Source organism: Neovison vison, chromosome 5, assembly GCF_020171115.1.
Source record: "Neovison vison isolate M4711 chromosome 5, ASM_NN_V1, whole genome shotgun sequence".
Classification (NCBI taxonomy): Eukaryota; Metazoa; Chordata; class Mammalia; order Carnivora; family Mustelidae; genus Neogale; species Neogale vison.
The window spans coordinates 60,022,128-60,042,773 of record NC_058095.1 but is presented as its reverse complement, the minus strand read 5'-3'; the positions used below and the strand labels follow the sequence as shown (position 1 = coordinate 60,042,773).

General features: G+C 45.3%; 2 protein-coding genes across 6 annotated transcripts in view; one reads left to right on the top strand and one right to left on the bottom strand.

Annotated features, from left to right (window-relative positions):
* ZNF18 (zinc finger protein 18) overlaps window positions 1-8,068 on the top strand; it is a 29,438-nt gene extending 21,370 nt beyond the window's left edge. For 4 of the 5 annotated variants that reach the window (XM_044249121.1, XM_044249124.1, XM_044249122.1 and 1 more), the window contains 3 exons: window positions 677-761; window positions 1,868-1,975; window positions 6,787-8,068. In XM_044249121.1, coding sequence (XP_044105056.1) covers window positions 677-761; window positions 1,868-1,975; window positions 6,787-7,565 — 972 coding nt within the window. In that variant the 3' untranslated portion in view covers window positions 7,566-8,068. The remainder of the gene's footprint in view (window positions 1-676; window positions 762-1,867; window positions 1,976-6,786) is intronic. The other variant, XM_044249125.1, reaches the window with a different exon arrangement.
* Window positions 8,069-9,995: 1,927 nt separating this feature from the next.
* The window catches only part of DNAH9 (dynein axonemal heavy chain 9), a 334,218-nt gene continuing 323,567 nt past the window's right edge, over window positions 9,996-20,646 (bottom strand). The window contains exons 68-69 of the mRNA XM_044249120.1: window positions 16,940-17,329; window positions 9,996-10,465 (exon numbers count right to left, since the gene is read on the bottom strand). Of these exons, the coding sequence (XP_044105055.1) occupies window positions 10,238-10,465; window positions 16,940-17,329 (618 nt within the window). The 3' untranslated portion in view covers window positions 9,996-10,237. The remainder of the gene's footprint in view (window positions 10,466-16,939; window positions 17,330-20,646) is intronic.

The following is a 20,646-nucleotide window of genomic DNA, read 5'->3' as shown; positions in this document are numbered from 1 at the left end:
CCTGCTCTCCAGTTTCCTAGGCAAAGAAGGACATGCTTTAGGGATAATAGGGGCGCATCTTGTTCCCATCGAGAACCCATCGATTTTCCACTAAGTGGTAGGAAAACTAGTCTAATGTTAGACCTTAAACTCAGAACTGTTGGGGAGTTTCCAAGCATGCACTGAGGCAGCGTCTGTCTCTGCCTGGAATCCACTGATCTGTGTCCCGGAGACAACGCAGTTGACGTCCTCATAGGCTTTTGCCACCTTTTTGCTGATTTGCACTTGCATTTCCAACACATTCCCTTTTAATTTCTTTTCCCTCTTGAATGTCCATATTTTAATGAAATGTTGGGACTCTTAGGTTCTTACCATTCAAAGACCTCTATTATAAGCACTGAGTTAAAAGAAAAAACTAAAGGACAGTGTAGAAAAGGCCTGTGCCTTCTATGCCCTTTAATCTTAAATATGTGCAACTGGAAAAAATAATCCAGAACCTTAAAACTTGTTTTCTAACCCGGGCAAGAAATAGTGACGTGGAGACTGTGGGTTTTTTGCCCTTGGCCTCTTCAGTGAGCTACCTCTTGCCATCCTTAGCTCTTCGGATGGGCCGCTAGGGCATGGTCCTGTTTTCCTCGAGGTGGGGAAGGCTGGTTCACAGACCTGCAGTGAAGTCACGGCATTGTGTGCTTTCTAGGAGCAGTGGAGGCACTTGGATTCCTCGCAGAAGGAGCAGTACTGGGATCTCATGCTGGAGACCTACGGAAAGATGGTGTCCGGAGGTGAGGGCATGTGCTAGTCGGATGGGAGGAGGCGTGAGACATTTCCCGTGTCTCCTTAGAGACAGCCGCTTCACTTCACGTTCCCTGGGGAGGGGAGGGCATGAGGGGTACATCTGGGAACTGGAGATAGCACTTTATCTTTTTTTCTTAAAATTAACTTTATTTATTTATTTGAGAGAGAGAGAATGAGAGAGAGCATGACAGGAGAGCGAGCATTCAGAGGGAGAAGCCGACTCTCTGCCGAGCAGAGAGCCCAACTTGGGACTCGATCCCGGGACTGACCAGGATCATCACCTGGAGCCAAAGGCAGTTGCTTAACCAGCTGAGCCACCCAGGCGCCCCTGGAGACAGAAGTTTAGTGAGAGTTTCTTCTGAGTTTCTTCTGAAAGGATTCCGTCTACTCGGAACTGTCACGGCTGCATTTCATGTAGTAACTCCCGAAATCTATGAGATAGGTGATGGTCTCCCTATGTTGGAGATGACCATGGCTGAGTGTCAGATTAAGCCACATGCTCACTGTTAATGTAGCTTGCGAGTGCTGAGTTATGACAGAACTCAGCATGGCTGACAGTCCACGCTCTGTGCCACTACACCGCACTGTCCCATCAGCCATTGGCGGGCCCAGTCACGAGCCTGGCACCTGCCAGATGGTGTGGAAGGCCTGCTGGTCACCTGTCCACACTCCTCTTTTGTGACCTTCATCGTATTATCTCGGTCATGTTGTGAGTTACTGGTGTCTTAGAAGCTCCCAACAGCCTTCTAAGGTCTATCTATCTTTCTTTCTTTCTTCCTTTTTTTCTTTTTTTAAAGATTTTATTTATTTACTTGAGATGGGGAGAGGGAGAGAGAGCATGAGCAGGGGGCTGGGGAGAAGCAGACTCCCCATTGAGCAGGGAGCCTGATATGGACCCCAAGACCATGATCTGAGCCAAAGGTAGATGCTTAACCAACTGAGCCACCCAGGCGCCCCTTAACATAAGTTTTTCGAGTGGTCTCCAGATCCTTCGTGCTTCCCTTTCACGGTCAGGTTGTACCTTTGAAGGACAAAGCTTGGTCCCCAGTTCTCCCCATTCATGTAGGCTTCCTGTTATCTCTCTGTGTGCCAGGCGTTTCCAATTCCAAGTCTGATCTGACTAATTCAACTGAGTATGGGGAAGAGCTGGCAGGGCTGCACCTCCATGTCGGCGAGAAGATTCCAAGAACCCCCTGCGCTGGTAAGTGATCTCTCATTTCTGACCTGTCATTAAATCAGAAATGGTAGGGGAGGTACTAGGACCGAATGTCTACCAGCTTGTCTGTAACTAGCTGTGATCCGGTCAGCCTGGTGTGAGTGCTGAGGTTGGGTCTCCTTGTTTCTGGTATGGGGCTGTTGATGCGTATATATGTGAGCACGGAGCAGAGACCACACGTGGACCTGCTGCATTCCGTCTTGTGTGCCTTGACAGCTTGCTTTCTCACTGAGAATAAGATTAGGACAGATGGAGACCGACACAGATAGGAGTCGAATTCCCATTGCAAAAAGATGACATAACAGCAGTCCCTTCCTGACTCCTTTGTTTTTCTTCTCTCTTTCTTTCTTCTGGTTCTAGCGGAATGAATGCTAATTAAGATAGAACAGAAAAGCATGTTTAACTAATCGCCAAGCACCTGACTTTCACTAAACAGCAGCAACGACAAGCACTTTTTATAAATCGACTAGATTTATAAAAAAAGATTTATTAAAAGAAAAAAAAAAAAACTAGAGAGGAAGAGATACACGACCTTGTTCTGTTGTAATGGAGCCATCACCCTTTGTTTGCCGCACTCTGAAACAGCGCAGTCGCTGACACTGACCTGTCATGCATACCCCCGCACCCCCACCAACACCCTTCTCCACAGACGAGAGATCCCAGATCTGTGCAGGAAGAAAAGGACGAGGGATGCCAATTATATGACAAGTCATTCTTTCTCCTCTGTGGGATTGAATTAATTATTTTCCCTTTCTAATGTACTACAGAGACAGCAAGCATCAAATGAAACATACGATTTTAATTCTGATATATTTATCATAAGACCTTTTCACAAGGATTCCTCTGGAGCAGTATTTTTCTGACTGCATTTAAGGACCCATCAGCATAGTATAAAATCATCTTCTAGGTTGCAACTAGCATTTAAAAATTGCAATGATAGGGGCGCCTGGGTGGCTCAGTGGGTTAAAGCCTCTGCCTTCGGCTCAGGTCGTGCTCCCAGCGTCCTGGGATCGAGCCCCGCTTGGGGCTCTCTGCTCAGCGGGGAGCCTGCTTCCTCCTCCCTCTCTCTCTGCCTGCCTCTCTGCCTACTTGTGATCTCTATCTGTCAAGTAAAATAAATAAAATCTTTAAAAAAAATTGCAATGATAAGACTGAGTAGAAAATATCAGGATGCAGACAGAAAATATAAAATGTTAGGGTAGGTAGCATTTCAGGAAATTTTTGTTCCAAATATGGGTGTGCATTTTGTATCTCAGTATTTCTTATTTCTTTCTCTTATCTCATATTTCTTACTGTGGTTGAAAGACAAGGAGAGTTTGAAAACACTGCTTTAGAGGTTGTTGCAGTAGGATTTTTGACTTATTTTTTCTTTTTAAAGATTTTAAAAAATTTATTCATGAGAGACAGGGAGACAGAGGCAGAGGGAAAAAGCAGGCTCCCCTGCTGAGCAGGAAGCCCAGTGCGGGGCTCGAATCTAGGACCCAGGATCATGACCTGAGCCGAAGGCAGAGGCTTAACCGACTGAGCCACCCAGGTGGCCCGGATTTTTGTTTTCATAGATTTTACTTTCCGGAGCATTTCAGATTCACAGCAAAGTTGAATGGAAGGGACAGAGATTTCCCAAATGCTCCCTGGCACGGGGATTTTATTTGTGATACATAGTCATATACATGATGATATATTTGTGATTTATAGCTTACATTTCCCCACTTTTTTTTTTTTTCCCCTCCTCCTTCAACCCACGTGCTGACATGGTCCCATTAGATCTTACCTTAAAAGAGACCGCGGAGCATCTATAAAACTAGCCTGCATTACATAAAAGGGCAAAGAAATGCCATTGTCAGTTCCTGAAAGAGAGGCTACGTGGGAAGAGAGGCCAGGGAGGTAGGCACGTGCCGGCTGGCCTGGAAGGAGTGCTTGAGGAGCCCTGCGGAACGTCGGTGCCGGAGGTGCAGGGGTGCAGGGATGGGACCCGGATTAGTGTGGGAACAAGTGACAGGACCAGAGAGGACTGGCCCCGTCTAAAAGACAAAACAGTTAGCCATTCTACCAGATCTGGACTCACACCGAGGGGGCAGAAGTCTCAGGAGAGAACATTTGTGCTGTTTGTTTGACCATATGGGGGAATAGCTCCTAAAGCAGGCCAGCAGGGGAGTAAACCTCAGGAAGCCCTGTTCTTGCCTCCTGTCAAAATCCCAAGGGATTTACCCCCCTCTCCCAAACAAAATTACTTGGGAAAACGAATCTCCAGTAGTTATCTGGGAGAATGCTGCAAGAATACACAAGAGTCTTGGAAGAAGAATGTTTCATCAGCATTAGGTCTCTAAATATTAAGAGTCTGTCCGTTTCATCTGGCTGGCTCAGCCGTGGAGCTTGTGACCCCACCTCGGGGCCATGAGTTTGAGCTCCACATTGGGCATGGAGTCCATTTCAAAAAAAAAAAAAAAAAAGAAAGAAAAAGAAAGAATCTGTCATTTTAGAAAGGTGAAGTCATTAAAATGAGGGGATATATAAAGATTGCCTCCCAGACTGATGGAACAGAAAAGGGAGCCTCGGAAGGGACACTGGTCTGTATGGAGGAAGAGGGAGCACAGGTCCACGGGGGCAGGGATTTTTCATCAGTTGGTTTAAATGTGAAGAAAAAGATATAAAATGTGAAAATAATAGTAAGGAAAGATGTGGGTGACTGTCTCACATCTGGAGCGGTGAAGATTTTATCAGTATAAAAGCCACGGAAGAAAACAGTTAAGGAAAAGTGATGAGTTGAGTATATTGAAAAATAAAACCACGCCACAACTTATCCATATACGTAAATAACCCCGAAGAAAACTAAGGTAACTAAATTGGTGAAAAACATTGTTCATTGACATGACGGATTAATGATTATTTTTCTTAATATATAGAGAGTTCATGCAAGTTAATAAGAAAAAAAACGACTTTCTCAATAAAAATGGGCAGCAGTCTTATGAAAAATAGCTCACAAATATGAAAAAATTCATCCTTTATTAACTAAGGAATTAAAATTTATAACAATGAAAACCTTCTTTCTTTTGACCGCTCTCAGTGGCCAGTATCTTAGAAATCGTCAGTATTTAAGTACTGAATGCTGTCTTGCACTTAGCGCAGCTGCTCCTGGCGGGGGGTCATAGTCCTTCTGGAGATGGAGCGGCCAGTCAGTGTCAGGAACCTCAGGAGGAGTGTTCGTGCCTGCAGACATGGTACTTAGACTTCAAGGAACCGGAAGTGGTCAGAAGTGCGGACGAAGAAAGATTGCAGCAGAAACCGCCAGCAGACAGCCTCGATTTCCACAGTAGGAGGGTTCCTTCAGGAAGGCCTGTGCTTTGTCTTAGGTGTTTATGGTGATGACTCCGCGACGGACCGTTGTTCTGCTTTAAAGTGGTATTTACAGAGGCTTCTTTAAAGACAAGAGCAAAAGTACCTTTGTCATTTGAGAGGAATGTGTTCTAAGACTCTGTGAATTAGCAGGTCAGATCTAAGTTGTTGGCAGATTCCTGGGTCTCTCACAGATAATTTGAAGACACTAATACAGGAAAGGAAAGGTACGTAGCTTCCTTAGATCTGCAGGAGGAAAGTAATTTTTCAAAAGCTGGAAACAAATTCTTCCACCAAAATAAAGGCCTTTATGCTATGTATCGTTTAGTGGTAATAACCAAAAACTTAATTGAGGAGGAAAACAGGCTATTTTTTTAAAAGATTTTTATTTATTTGAGAGAGAGAGAGAGAGAGAGCACGCGCACGCAGGGAGAGTGAAAGAGAGAAGCAGACTCCCCGCTGAGCGCAGAACCCCATGTGGGGCTCGAACGCAAAACCCTGAGACACTTAATCTACTGAGCCACCCAGGTGCCCCAAGAAACACAATGTTTTAACTTAATCTAAGTTAGTGAAACACAGGTGAGTGCTGCATTAAGGCACAAGCTGAGGGACCCACGTCTGTGCTGTACCCTCACTGTGCATTAAAGCCACACAGTAAGGTGACACATTAATGCATTTCATGAAGTTTTAGGTGACTTGTGAATAGGAGAATCCATGTGAAATTGGTAAATAGTGCTGTTTACAATTTAAGTGCCACAAAGCCAGGTATGGAATGGTGTATACAATATGATGTCAGTTATGTAAAAAAAGAAAAAAGAGCACACGTGTACATACATAACCATGTATATAAACTGTAGATATGCATGGGTCAAACAGACACAGGGAGGAAATGTATAATCACCGTTGTTCCCTCTGGGTGGTATGATTGAGGTTAGTCTGGTTTTCTTCTGTTTTTCTCTCTAAATTTTTATTAGTGATCAGACTCATGTTTTCTGTAGAACCAGGTAAAAACGAATCCTTTTTCAGAAGAACACACTGCTGTAATACACTTGGTTTCCCCCGGCCTTAAGAAATGCAGGCCGCTCCGGGCACCTGGCTGGCTCCGTCCGTGGAGCTTGCGACTCTTGATCTTGGAGTTGTAGGTTCGACCCCCATGCTGGGTGTGGAGAGGACTTAAAAAGAAAATCTTAAAAAATGCATGCCGCTTATTTACGGGGGCCGGGACCCCTGCGTGCCCCCTCCACAGTCAGACATTCTCCTCAGCTCTAGTGCCGGACCTCTTAGCCTGAACCCCAGCAGTGAGTGCCAGGCACTCGGGCTGGATGATAGCATCCTTCCTCACTCCCTGATACCCTCTTGACAAGAAGCATTAATGTTTCACGACAACCCTTTTCCTGACATACCGGTTAGAAAACAGGGCATCCCATTGATGGAACGATTTCAGATCTTCTTTCTTCTTCCAGGAGACAGGCAGGAGAACGACAAAGAGAACGTGAATTTGGAAAATTGTCGAGGCCAGGAAGCCTCCGATGTCTCCTGTCAAGCGTCAGGAGAGGCACCTTCGCAGGCTTCCTTGGGTGGCCTCTTCAGTGAGGATGAACCGAGATGCTTTGGAGAAGGGGACAGTCTCCCTGGGGCTCTGGAACACTTGCAGGGGGAGGGGCCAGCCGGCCAGCTCTCGCCCCACGGAAGGAATTCTGGGAAACCGCATCCGGCTAATCCCCATCCAGAAGAACTGTCCCTGCCATGGCTGGAGGAGAGGAGGGAGGCCTCCCCGAGAGGGCAGCTGAGGGCTCCCATGGCCCAGAAACTCCCCACCTGCAGGGAGTGCGGGAAAACCTTTTATAGGAATTCTCAGCTGGTTTTTCACCAAAGGACTCATACCGGAGAGACATACTTTCAGTGCCCCACCTGCAAGAAAGCCTTTCTGCGGAGTTCGGACTTTGTGAAGCATGAGAGGATCCACACGGGAGAGAAGCCTTGTAAATGCGATTACTGTGGCAAAGGCTTTAGCGACTTCTCGGGGTTGCGTCACCACGAGAAGATCCACACGGGAGAGAAACCCTATAAATGTCCCATCTGTGAAAAGAGTTTTATTCAGAGATCCAACTTTAATCGACATCAGAGAGTTCACACAGGAGAGAAACCTTACAAGTGTTCCCGCTGCGGGAAGAGTTTCAGCTGGAGCTCAAGCCTTGATAAACATCAAAGGTCCCATTTAGGAAAGAAGCCCTTTCAGTAGTCAGGCGGTCTCAGCCCAGTTCTGGCTCTGGTCCGTTTAAAAATACTTCGTTCCACCTGGAGAAGTTGCAGCTCTTAAAGACCAGCCCTGTTTTCTCTGTTTTCTTCCGGGATGAGAGAGGAGATTTACCTGAACGCGGCTGCGGCCTGGGAGGACATAGCCGCCCCTGGGTTGGATTTTGTGTTGGTTTAGTTTCTTGCTTCTGCATCAGGAGAAAGAACAGTCTTCCTCCTTCAGCTCTTCTCTTTCTGGATCCCTTGGGGAAGAAAGTAGTCCTTGGAAATCCTGTTTTGCAAGTGCTGTGTGGGGAGAGTTGAACCGGATTAGCCACAGTTACTGCTCATGGGAAGGACCTCATGCCGGCTCTTTGGGTTGGGGGTCGTGGGGCAGGTCTCTTGTTCCAAAAGGGGCAGTGGAGAGGGCCAGTGAGCTCCCGTGTGTTGTCATACAGGTACAAAACTAACTTCAGGCGTCCCTCGTTTTAAATAAACTTCTTAAAGCCACTCCTGGTCTTATTTGTGTCTCGACTGTCGACTGTGTTTTAACTGTAACTCAAAGTGCATTTTCTCACAGAAGCCCCTGAGTGGTGGTTGAGCTCCTCATCATCCCGTACAGACTTACCAAGTGTTATCAGTCAGCTGAAGAGGGATAGGAAACCGCTAACCTGGTGTCCAGGTGTGAGAGCTCGCTTAGTGCTGGGTGTTCTTTCTGTCAGGTAACTGTGTGTCATCTCTGGTGTCCTTCTGAGCTCACCTCCCACTTGCTCACCTGCCTCAACCTGCCCCTCTTCCTCCTGGCTGTCAGTTTTCCAAAGTGTTGTGTGCTTTAAAATCATTGATTTATTTATTTTTTTTTAAAGCAGGCTCCATGCCCAGCATGGAGCACAGCGCGGGGCTTGAACTTAGGACCCTGAGATCAAGACCTGAGCTGAGATCGAGCGGGACGGTGAATCGACTGGGCCACCCAGGCACCCCTAACTGATCTTCATGATCTCCTGTTGTCAGTAGGTATCAGGAAGAAGTCAGTAGTGTTGATCTACTTTCAGTTCTGTCTGGAGGGGGGGGACACGTTTGCCTAATATGTGTGCTTTGTCCTTCAGAATCATATGCCAAAAAAAAAAAAAAAAAAATCATATGCCCCACAGAGTCTTGCTCCGCCTTCCTTCTGTCTTGATCCTCCTCTCCCCTGCTCTTGTTTTACTGTTGTGGAGGATGGGGAAGGCTGAGGCTCGTGAGGAATTAGCATTTGATTTTGTATTTGGTACAGCAGAGATTTAGAGAGTGCTGGGATTTTATTTACTTCTTATGTGACAGAGCGCAAGCAGGGCATAGTGGCAGAGGGAGGGGGAGAAGCAGGCTTCCCACTGAACAAGGAGCTGGATGCAGGGCTTGATCCCAGGACTCTGGGATCATAACTGGAGCTGAAGGCAGACACTTAATCGACTGAGCCATCTGGGCACCCCAGGATTTTATGTTTCAGATCAGTTCTGCAGATGTGTTCCCTGAACCAGCAGCATTGGAAGTTTGTTAGACTTACTGAATCATAAATTCTGAAGGGTGGCCCCCAGCAGTCTTTGTTTTAACCAGCCCTCCAAGGGGACTCTGGTGTCTGCTTAAGTTTTAGGGCCAATGTTCTAAGTCATAATTCATTAAAGATAGGCAGAATTAAGGATTCTAGAAGGAAGACTGTGCCCTCTTGAACTCTTCTGGGTACCCAGGACTCCCTATAAGAGCTCTTTAGAACTGTGGAACTCTTTGGGCTTCCAGTGAAAATTTGTTACATAGAGAAAAATCGAGAAAACTGTTAGGTTAAAAAGCTTGAGGTGAAGGGTTTCTCCGTGGGTCCCTCTTAAATGATCTGCAGGATGATAGAGATACAAGGAAACAACCTACCTCGTTCACAGTTGTGTTCTCAGCAAACTGTAGGTGTTTAACCGATTGAAGTCATGTGTGGATTAATGAAGGATAGATAGCATAAGGTGTGCGTCCCTTATCCTCTAGAGCAATGATCTGCAAAATATGGCCGACTGTCTGTTTCTGCAAATAAAGTTTTATTGGAACCCAGCCACACCCACTTATGTATGTGCTGTGGCCACTTGGGGGCCACGGTGGCAGCGTTGAGTCACTGCAACAGAGACAAAGGCCTGGCAAAGCCTAAACTCTTTACTCTCTGGCCCTTGACAGAAAAAGCTGGGCGATCCCTGATCCAAAGTACTCTTAAACCCTAAAGTGCATACGTATCACCCAGGGAGCTTGTCAAAATGCAGACTCGGGGATGAGCTGATGTGTCTAGTCCCCAGAATAGCTGGGAGCTAGAGCGCTGAGTACGTGTCGGGTACCAACATCAGGGCTCAAGTGTTTGTGGTTCGTTTCTCTCGGTCTCTTCAGGCTCATGTATGACTGTCGCTCTCACAGCTGGGACCAGACACACTTGAAGAATCAATCACTTTATTAGGAAAAGTGCAATGTTAAGAAATGCTTCTCCCCTTGTTCCTGGGTCTGTATTCCTCAAGCTCTGTCTTACTTTAGGCACTTCTCTCCAGGCTCCCTACAAGAATTCTACAGAATTGTGAGTATGTGTGATTCTTTATCTGTGCGTCTCCGTCTTCCCTCCCCCACGTGTCCTGGGCAGCCTGCAGCCCAGCCTTGTTTTCTTAGTGGTTCTGCAGGCAGCTAAGTCTGGAGAAGCAAAGCGACTCCAGCCAGAACCCACTTAGATGGGTTCTCCTTAGTCTTCAGGTTGAAGGTCCACACGTAGGTGGGTCCCCGCTGGCAAGTCTTGTACACAGGACAAGGATAGACGCTATGGCGGTCCTGCTTATCTGCAGGAATGGCCTTGATGAAAATCACAGGCATGGGGGGTGTCAGATCCTTCAGCTTTGCCTCTGTAATGATCCCAGCCTGAGGACAAGAACAGGAAAAGAGCCAGTTTAGATCAGACCCAGAGCCTGGCGAGCCAGCCTTCTGCCTTTCAGGTTTGCTCAACAACCCGCATTGGAATGCATCTGAGATGCGGAAAACCTACTTCTGCTGTTTTCCAGTCTAAATCACTTTTTGAAGGAGAGTTCTAGAAGTTGTTATGTGTCTCATACAAATTAATCCCTTTGAAACTCGAGTCTCTTTATATTTTTTCATCCTTTTGTTTCATAAGCGTATCAAATGCGACTGTTTGCCAGATGTTGTCATGCTAGGTGCTAGGGATTTAAAGACGAGGAAGACACGGTTCCTGCCAGCAAATGCTTTAGGTTTTAAGAGTTTGGTTATGTCCTGTTCAGTCTCCTGTGGGACCTCATCCGCCCTCAAGGGCATTTTGACTTTGAGCAGAGCTATGTTCTATCTTTACTCATGTGACAGAGAGGACCTGACTAGTCTGTAGCTTTCCAGTTGGGGACTCTGTGGTTTTCTGAGATATCCCATTAGACTGATCTGGGACAGTTTATTATTTTTTAAATTAATGAATTAATTTATTTATTACTAGTCCTGTGAAATGTTTTCAGGAACAAAAGAGTTTCTTCATCAAATAAACTTGGGAAATGGTGTTTATCATACCCTGGGCTTGAAGCTTTATAGTGCACTCTAGCACAATGAAGACAAGAAATCCTAGCAGTAAAGAAAAGAGATGAACTTTATTTAACCTGGGCTTCCCCAAACTTATTTGACCGCAGGACTCTTCTTTGCAACCTATTTATTTCCCATGACACTAGTGTTTTATGGAACGTACTTTGGGAAATGTTGATCCAAAGTGATTCACAGATTCCTTGCTTTTTGTGCTGGTGATTCAGCCCCTTCTACTATGGAGAGAGCTTGGCTCATTTCCCATAAAGTTTATTTAAAGCGGAGAATGTGCCTTTTCAGTGCTATGAGAAACTGGGTGTAAGGCATGAAGAGTAACAGAACTAACGTAAATGGTGGGGGCCCATTTAGCCTGAAAAACTTTATGGCAGGGAGTGGGAACAGGGTAGAACCTTTCTTTTTTCCCCACATATCATAAACACCAGCCCTTTTAGAATGTATTGAATCAGTGTTTTATTTATTTATTTATTTATTTGACAGAGAGAGATTACAAGTAGGCAGAGAGGCAGGCAGAGAGAGAGAGGAGGAAGCAGGCTCCCCGCTGAGCAGAGAGCCCGATGTGGGACTCAATCCCAGGACCCTGAGATCATGACCTGAGCCCAAGGCAGCAGCTCAACCCACTGAGCCACCCAGGCGCCCTGAATCAGTGTTTTTTAATGTGCAGTCTTCGCATTGTAATTCCAGAACATTTCCATCACTCCCAAAAGAAACTCTAACCATTAGCACTCACCATTAGTAGTGGGGTATTGATGTCTCCAGTTACTGTGGTTGAATTCTCTATTTGGGTGACATATTTGTTTCCATCTCTTTACTTTCAGTTTATTGTGTTTTTGAATCTAAAGTGTGTTGCTTGTAGACAGAGTATCAGAAAAATACATTCTGCCATGCTCTTCTTTTCAACTGTAGTGTTTAATCTATTTACATTTAGTGTAATCACTGATAAGGGGAGGTTTACCTCTGCCACTTAACTATGTGCTTTCTATGTCTTCTGTCTTTTTTGTTCCTCGGTTTCTTCTTTGCTGCCTTCTTTTCTGTTCAGTAGATATATTTTACTGTACCATTTTGATTCCCTTGTTATTTCATTCATTGTTTTAAAATATTTTCTTAGTGGTTTCCCTATGGATTTCAATTAACATCAATGTATAAAAAATCTACTTAAGGCTAGTACCAACTTAATTTCAGGAGTATACAAAACCTTTATTCTTTTACAAGTTCCATTCCTTACCCTTCCTGTGCTTAAGACCTTCTGTTGTTTTCATTATACAGAATTACATTTTTTATGCTTATTAGCACAGATTTATAGTTATTGCTTCTTGCAATTGTCTTTTAAATCAGTTAAGAAAGAAATAAAAGTTACCAAAAATTTTGTTTATACTTTCCTTTATGTTTACATATATAATTACCTTTACTGATATTCTGTTTCTTCATGTGGACTACAAGACTTACTGTCTTGTAACTCATTTCATCCTGAAGGACTCCCTTAAGTATTTCTTATAGGTCTGGCCTGGAAGTGGTAAATTCTCTCTCTGTCTCTCTGTGAACTCATGACCCTGAGCTGAGATCAAGAGTCAGATGCTTAACAGATTGAGCCAGCCAGGTGCCCCTCTTTCTCTCTTTGTAACCTGGGAATGCCTTAATTTTGCCTTCATTTTTGAAAGATAGTTTTGCTGGATATAGAATTGTTGGCTGACAGTATTTTTCTTTGACCAGTTTGACTTTTCATTCTACTGGCTTTTGGTCTTCCTGGTTTCTTACAAGAAATCAGCTCTTTATTCCATTGAGGACCCCTTGTATGTGATGAATTGCTTTTCTCTGGCTGCTTTCAAGATTCTCTCTTTTTATCTTATAACATGTCAAGATATGGATTTTCTTTCCTTTTCCCTTTCCTTTTTCTTTTCCTTTCATGTTCCCTTTCTTTTTTTCTTTTTCCTTTCCTTTTCCCTTTCCTCTCCTTCTCCCTTGCCTTTCCTTCTTTCTAAGGAGGCTCCATGCCCAGAGTAGAGCCTGATGTGGGGCTTGAACATACGACCCTGAGATCAAGACCAGAGCTGATACCAAGAATTGGAAGCTTAACTGACTGAGCCACCCCGGAGCCTCAAGGTATGATTTCTAGGTTTATCCTATTTGGATTTTGTTGAGATTCTTGGATGTGTGGATTGATGTTTTTATCAAATCTGGAAAGTGGTCATTATTTCTTCAAATATTCTTTCTGGCTCTTTCTCTCCTCTCTTCTCCTTTTGGGACTCTCACTATGTGGATGTTTGTATGTTTGATGGCATCCCTTAGTTTTCTAAACTGTTCATTTGTCTTCATTCTTTTTATCTTTCTACTTCTCAGATTGGATAATCTTAATTGATGTATTTCCAAGTTTGGTGATCCTTGCCTACTCAAATATTCAGCTGTTGCATTCCTCTATTGAATTTTCATTTAAGGTATTATACTTTTCAACTCCAGAGTTACTACTTGGTTTTTTTAAATGTAATCTCTGTCCTTATTAGTATTCTTTCTTCAGTGAGACACTGTTCACATACTTTCCTTTGGTTCTCTAAACATATTTAAAATGACTGATTAAAAGTCTTTGCCTAGTATATCCCACTTAACTCCCTCAGGGACCATTTCTGGTGACTGCTTTTCCCCCTTTTTGTTTCTTTGCATGTCTCATAACTTTTCTTTGAAAACTTGAACATTTTAAAAACTATAATGTGGCATCTCTGGCGATCAGCTCTCCCTCTGTAGGATTTGTTGTTAATTGTTTAGTGACTTTTCTGAAATAATTCTGTAAAGTCCGTGTCATATATGACTACTGAAGTGGCCTGCTCAGTCGGCTTAGTGGTTAGCAAGTAATGGGCCAGAGATTTTGGTAAGTCTCACGGTTTTTGCCCAGGGGCTCTTTGTATGCGTTGGGCATGTCTTCATTGCTCAGCAGGGCAGTTTAAAACTCTGCATTAGCCTTCACTTCCTGCTTTCACAGAATCTCAAGGTCAGCCAGAGGTGAGCTTCCAGCCTTCTCCAGTCTTTCTTGAGCATGTGCACAGCATTGCACATGACATGGCCTTCTGGGTTTCCAGGGACATCTTGGAGGTCATCTCATTCTCCAGTTTCTCCTTTTAAGCCTTTTGGTTAGCCTGTTATTTGCACTGTTCTCTACCACCTCAGGCAAGCTTCGAGGTTGCCTGTTTTCAGTACATGCCCTTGGGGGGAAAGGCTGTTGCTCTGGGTGAGCTCCAGCTCAGGTCAAGTAGAGGCGGACTTGTAAATGGGGTCTTCCAGGAATCCAGTACATGGGGAAAATAATGCCTGTTTTCTGGGAATGGGGCTTTGAAAGTACTCCAGCTCCATTTTGCCGCCTCCTGTGGCTGGAAGGCTGCAGTTTTCACTGTGACTGGGCATGTTGCTTTCCAAGGCCTCCATAGAGTTGGTGGGGAAGGGATGGAAGAGAGCAAGTTAAAAGGCTGCAAAGCTTGCTCCGCTTACTGAGAGTTGGACATTTTTCTTCCATAACACTCTTTAGGGGAGCCTGGTTGGCTTAGTCAATTAAGTGTCTGCCTTTGGCTTGGGTCATCATCTCAGGGCCCTGGGATTGAGCCCTTTGTTGGGCTCCCTGCTCAGCAGAGAGTCTGCTTTTCCCTCTCCCTCTGACCCTCCTCCCTGCTTCTGCTCTTTAAAAAAAATAAATAAATAAAAATAATAACACTCTTTGGATTGCTAAAAGCCTTTGGTTGATTAAAAAAAATTTTTTTTAAAGATTTTCTTTCCTTTTTTTTTTTTTAAGATTTTATTTATTTATTTGATGGAGATCACAAGTAGGCAGAGAGGCAGGCAGAGAGAGAGGGGGAAGCAGGCTCCCTGTGAGCAGAGAGCCCGATGTGGGCCTCAATCCCAGGACCCTGAGATCATGACCTGAAGGTCAAAGGCAGAGGCTTAACCCACTGAGCCACCCAGGTGCCCAAGATTTTATTTCTTTATTGTCAGAGAGAGAGAGAGAGAGCAGAAGCAGGAGGAGTGGCAGGCAGAGGGAGAGGGAGAAGCACACTTCCCGCTGAGCAGAGAGTCTGATGAGGGAAACCATCCCAGGACCCTGGGATCATGACCTGAGCCAAAGGCATTTAACCCACTGAGACACCCAGGCTCCCCCTTTGGTTGATTTCTAGAGTTCTGTGAAAAAGTTGGTTCTGACAATTTTAGTCCCATGTTATGATTTTATGGAGGAGAGGATTTTTGGACATTCTTACTCTTAATTTTGCTGACATCTTTCTGGGGGCAGAAACTTGAGAACCAGAGTTCTTGGTGGGTGGGTATTACTTTTTGGGAAGTTATTATTATGAAGAAACAAGGTAATACGATATTAGAGGTAGATTATTGGAATCTGTGTCCTTTCCCCCTCTCCCACAGTGCCAGTGTTCTTCTGAGCATCTTTCCTAATTGTTCAGTTTGGTGTTTCTTGGTATTCTAGTTCTGGCCACCCTAGGCCACACTATACCTACAATCCATGTGTGATCCCCACGGACGGGATCTTGGACAAATGTTCAGGTGGAGGGGAGAAGTCAACTTCCTTCTCAAGGTTGTATAAGCACTTTCCCACTTTGTTTTCCTCTCTGTTAACAGGCCCTCAATCGGTTTCATAGGGCTGCTGTAACAAGTTACTATAAATTTGATGGCTTAAAACAGAAATGTCTTCTTTCACAGTGCTGAAGGCCAGAGTCTTAAATCAAGGTGTAGGTAGGATCTGTTCCTTCTGGAGACTCTGAGGCAGAAACTGTCCCCTCTCTCTCTCCTAGCTTCTGGTGGCTGCTGGCAGTCCCTGGCCAGCAGTCTCTGCCTCTGTCCTCACAGGACATCGGCTTCTGTGCCTCCAGCATGGCCTTCTTCTAAGGATTCCAGTCCTTGGATTTAGGGCCTGCTCTGCTCTCCTCATCATAACCACTTATCTCCACAAAGACCGTGTTTCTGGATAGGGGTGCGTTCTGAGATTCTGGTCGAACTGCTTAGCCCAGTGCAGCTGTGTATGTCTGTTATGTGGCCGTCTGCATTACTGTAGGTCCTTACAGTTTTTCCCCATTAACTTGGGGCTGACTGCTGGGAACAGTGAAGTGTCACTTACCAAGCAGGGAGTCTGACTCAGCACTCCTTCCTGGTCATGGGTGTAACAGATGGAAAGTGTCCTCCATCCTTGCTCATGTCATTTATCCGAGCCAATCTTAGGGTTACTCGTTTTTATTAGGCTTCAGTGAGGAATCCTTTCAGAACGTCCTGCCAGGTCATATCTACTGGGCTTCCTTTGCAGATGGGGGCAGTGTAAAAGGCAGAAGGGACGCCTGCCCTCCTAGAGCTCGTAAATGAGGAGAGTGGCTGTGGTTGAGGGGTGAGGACGGGCCTCAGCCACTAGTGGGGACAGCTGACTCCAACACTCTCTAAGTGCCAAGCCCTCTTCCAAATGTCCTCCATTGTAACCATGTTCATCTTGGCAGCAACTCTATTTTCCCATTTAACATTTGAGGAAACAGCTTCTGAGAGCGGGAACCATGTCCCAGGGTCACAGTGGCAGTAGATGGCGGTGACGGGGTACAGACCCAGGTGCTTGGGTCCAGGGCCCTTGCTTTTTGTCACTGTACTCTATGCACTCTGCGGAGTCTGTGCTCCTCGTGCCACCCCTGGCTCTGTGAGAGTGGCTGGCTAGCCTCAAGGGCAGGGTAGCTAGGCCAGAAGATCCCGGGACATCCCTTTTCAGGGTCACACTCTGTGGAGGCAGTATGTAAGGTCATCAGCCCACAGAGGATTCCCTGAGGCTCCCCCAAGATTTACCTGTGCGTCCCAGCGAGCGCCTTCCATGAAGAGGCCGTGGATGTAGGCCCCTTCCCGAGGGGGGCTCCTGAAGTCCTCCCTGTTCTTCTTGGTCACGTCACACTGCAGGGCCATCTGGTCCAGTGGCCACTCGTTCTTGCGGGCCGTGGACTGCATGATGGCAGTGAGGAAGGACTGGGGGTTGAAGAAGCCAGTCAGCCACACCGTGGATGGCATTGCCAGGTCTCCTACCCAGGCCTCCAGCTCTTTGATTCGGTTAAGGAGGTCCAAGAACCAGGCTCCCAGGCCTGCCGTGGAAGGGTAGGCTCGCCTGGCCCAGGGCTCTGGCACTGTGTCCAGGTACAGGGCGTTCTGTAGGGTCTCCATATCCCCGGTCATAGTGAGCTCCCCCTGTAGAGAAAGAGCAAGAGAGCAGAGAGTGAGGGGTAGCAAGTCCCTGGAAACAATCCACCTTACGGACCACTGGCTTAAGGCACACAGCCAGCCAGACAGGAGATAGGACACAGGGACTGTCCCTGTCTAATACTTGATTTGCAGACTTTAAAACTCTCCCTGCTCCATGATGTCAGAGTCTACACCCATCTACTGGCAGTAGTTAATGTCCACTGCAGACCTCAGACCCCCTATTTATTCCCTGCTCCTTCCATCTACCAAGCTCAGGTTTCCTCCATCCTTCGCAGCAGCCCTGCAGGCTTCTGTGTACAGTTCCAAAGCACCCAAGGCCCAAGCCTGGAAGGTCTGTGTTGCCCCAAGTCAAGGGTTTCCTCTGGAAGCAACGTATTAGATTTACAGCCCGCTTGGAAGGAGCCCTCTTCCAACGACGTAAAATTCGTAAAGAAAGGTTCCACTGAAAACCACTGTTACAGTCGATTTTGTAACTCTGGTTATGACAAGGGTCTCTAGCAATTTCTTGAAGAATACCCACCTCTAGCACAGCAGTTTCTGTGCAGGGGTTCGAGGACACGACGTGGCTTGTGTTAGGGAGTGAATTTGTCCCTCCCTGCCCACCCACACCTCAGTGTGATCATGGCATTAGGAGGTGATGGGCTCGTGAGGTGGGTCCCTCATGCATGGGATTGGCACTCTTGTTATAAAACAGCCCCTCGAAAGCCCCCTTGCCCTTTCTGTCTTGTGAGGACGGGGTAGGAAAGTGACCCGACTGTGAACCAGGAGGTGGGCCCCCCCGCCCCAGACGCCAGATCTACCGCTACCTCTGGGACCGTGAGAAGTACATTTCCATTGCTGATGAGCCACCCAGCTCGTGTTCAGTTAGAGCAGCCCGTGTGCACTGAGGCCGCTTGGCTGGCCCCAAGTGCAGACTGCTGAAATGTCAGGTCTCTGTGGGACCTAGAGTTACCCTGCCTGTGGGATGGGACACTGGGCCATGCAGTTCTAGGCCCAGCTCTTTCCTAACTCTTGGAAGTGCTTAAAACAAAACAAAACAAAACAAAACAAAAAACTTAAGCACACCTTCCTTAAAGAGGAACTTGTTTCAGGTTCCAAGTGATAGCTAACCCTCTGACCCCTGATTTATAGGAAACAGGTGACTAACTTCGTCATGAACCTCAAAAAGCGTAACTAGTGTGTATATAGAAAATACCGTGGAATCGAGTGGCTGGGCTATTTTCAGATCTAAATACCTTAATATTTTAAAGAAAAGGCAAACAGCCCCATCAGAGCAGTGCCAGGTCAGCCAGACCAAGAGAGTACAGCCTGAGTCACAGACGTTTAACAACTAGCTGTGCCACCCAGCAGCCCCACTAATTCTTTATTATGTGGAGTTTATAAAACCTAGCTATTAATAAGGTTTCCCTAAAAATAGTTGATTTAATAAAATAACATTAAATATCAAAATTAAATTTAGTGCAAAGGGAACAAAATGAATGAGTTCAAACCCTCTCTTTTAAGAGAGCCTATCCACATAACTTTTTCTTACCCCATTACAGTATCTAGAACCTTCTTTACAATGATGAATGAGTCATAAGGGCGGACATCCTTGCTTACTTCCAAACTCAGAGGGAAAAAATTGTCTTTCAGAATTAATTGTGGTTTTTCTTAGGTGTCCTTTATTTACTTGAGTAAAGGCCCTTTTCTTATTTTTCTGATATTTAAAATCAAGAGTTGATGTTAAATTTTATAAAATTCTTTTTTTTCATCTATGAAAATGGTCACATGGTTTTCTTATGCAGTGCATTCATACAGTGAACTCCACTGACTGATTTTTGAAAGTTCTGGGATGAACAGTTCTGGGATGAACCCCATGTGACCATGATGTACTAACCTTTTCTTGTATGATTTCATTTACCAACATCTTGCTAAGGATTTTTGTATTTGGATTTATGAGGAATATTTGTCCTTCATTTTCTTTTCTCATAGTATCTTTAGTTTTGGTATCAGGTCAGTTCTGGCCTCATAAAATTTATTGGGAAGCATTTCCATTGCTTTCTATTTAAATTAAACTATTTGAGGGACACCAGGACGGCTCAGTTGGTTAAGCGTCTGACTCTTGGTTTCGGCTCAGGTTGTGATCTCAGGGTCCTGGGACCAAGCCCCACATCAGGCTCTGTACACTGTGGAAAGTCTGCTTGGGATTTTCTCCCTGCCTCTGCCCACCCCCCACCATGCTAAGATAAATAAATAAATCTTTAGAAAAAAATTAAGCTATTTGAGGTAATTGTAGACACATTTGCAGTTGTAAGAAATAATACAGATAGGTCTTGTGTACCCTTTGCCCAGGTGTCCACAGTGCTAACATTTTGCAAAACTGTAATACAGTATCACAGACAGAATGCTGACATGGATACAGTGAAAATACAAACATTTCTGTCACCATAGTGTCCCTCACGTTGCTCCCTTCTAGACACACTGACTTTCCTCCTGGCCTCACCCTTTCCATAACCCTAGTAATGAGTGATCGGTTCTCTCCTTCTATAAACGTGTCTTTTCAGCAGTATTATATAAATGGAATAATTTATCAAAACTTTCACCTTCTGGGCTTGGCTTTTCACTAAGCATAATTATTTGGATATTCACCCAGGCGTTTCACTGTACCAAATTGTTGATTCCTTTTCATTGCTAAGTAGTATTCCATAGTATGTGTGGTAGGCAGACTAAAGACCCTTCCAAATATGTTCACGTCTCAATCCCTATAACCCGTGAAGATGTGACCTCATGTGGCAGAGGGGATTTTGCAGATGTGATTAAGATAGGAGTTTAAAGTGGGGGTGGGAGCTTATCCTGGATTATTGGGGTTGGAAGCAGGCAGGAGAGTCAGAATCAGAGAGATTGGAAGATGCTATGCTGCTGGCTTTAAAGATGGAGAAAGAAGCCACTGGTCAAGGATGGGAGAAGCTGGGAAAGGCAAGTGAGCCTTTCCTAACTTCTTCCCTCGAACCTGCAGAATAAATACAGCTCTGCCCAAATCTTGATTTTAGCTAAGTGGCACCCATTTCAGACTTCTGACCTCTAAAACTGTAAGATAAATTCTTGAAAGCCAGTAAGTCTGGGGTAACTTATTACAGCAGCAAGAGGAAACTAATACAGGATAGATGGCGATTGTTTGTTTCCCCATTTTACCCACTGAAGGACATCTGGGTTCTTTCCAGGTTTTGTTATTACAAAGGAAGCTGCTCTAAACATTTATGTGTCGATTTTCCTGTGAAATTAAGTTTCCATTTCTCTGGGATAAATACCCAGAAGTGTAATTC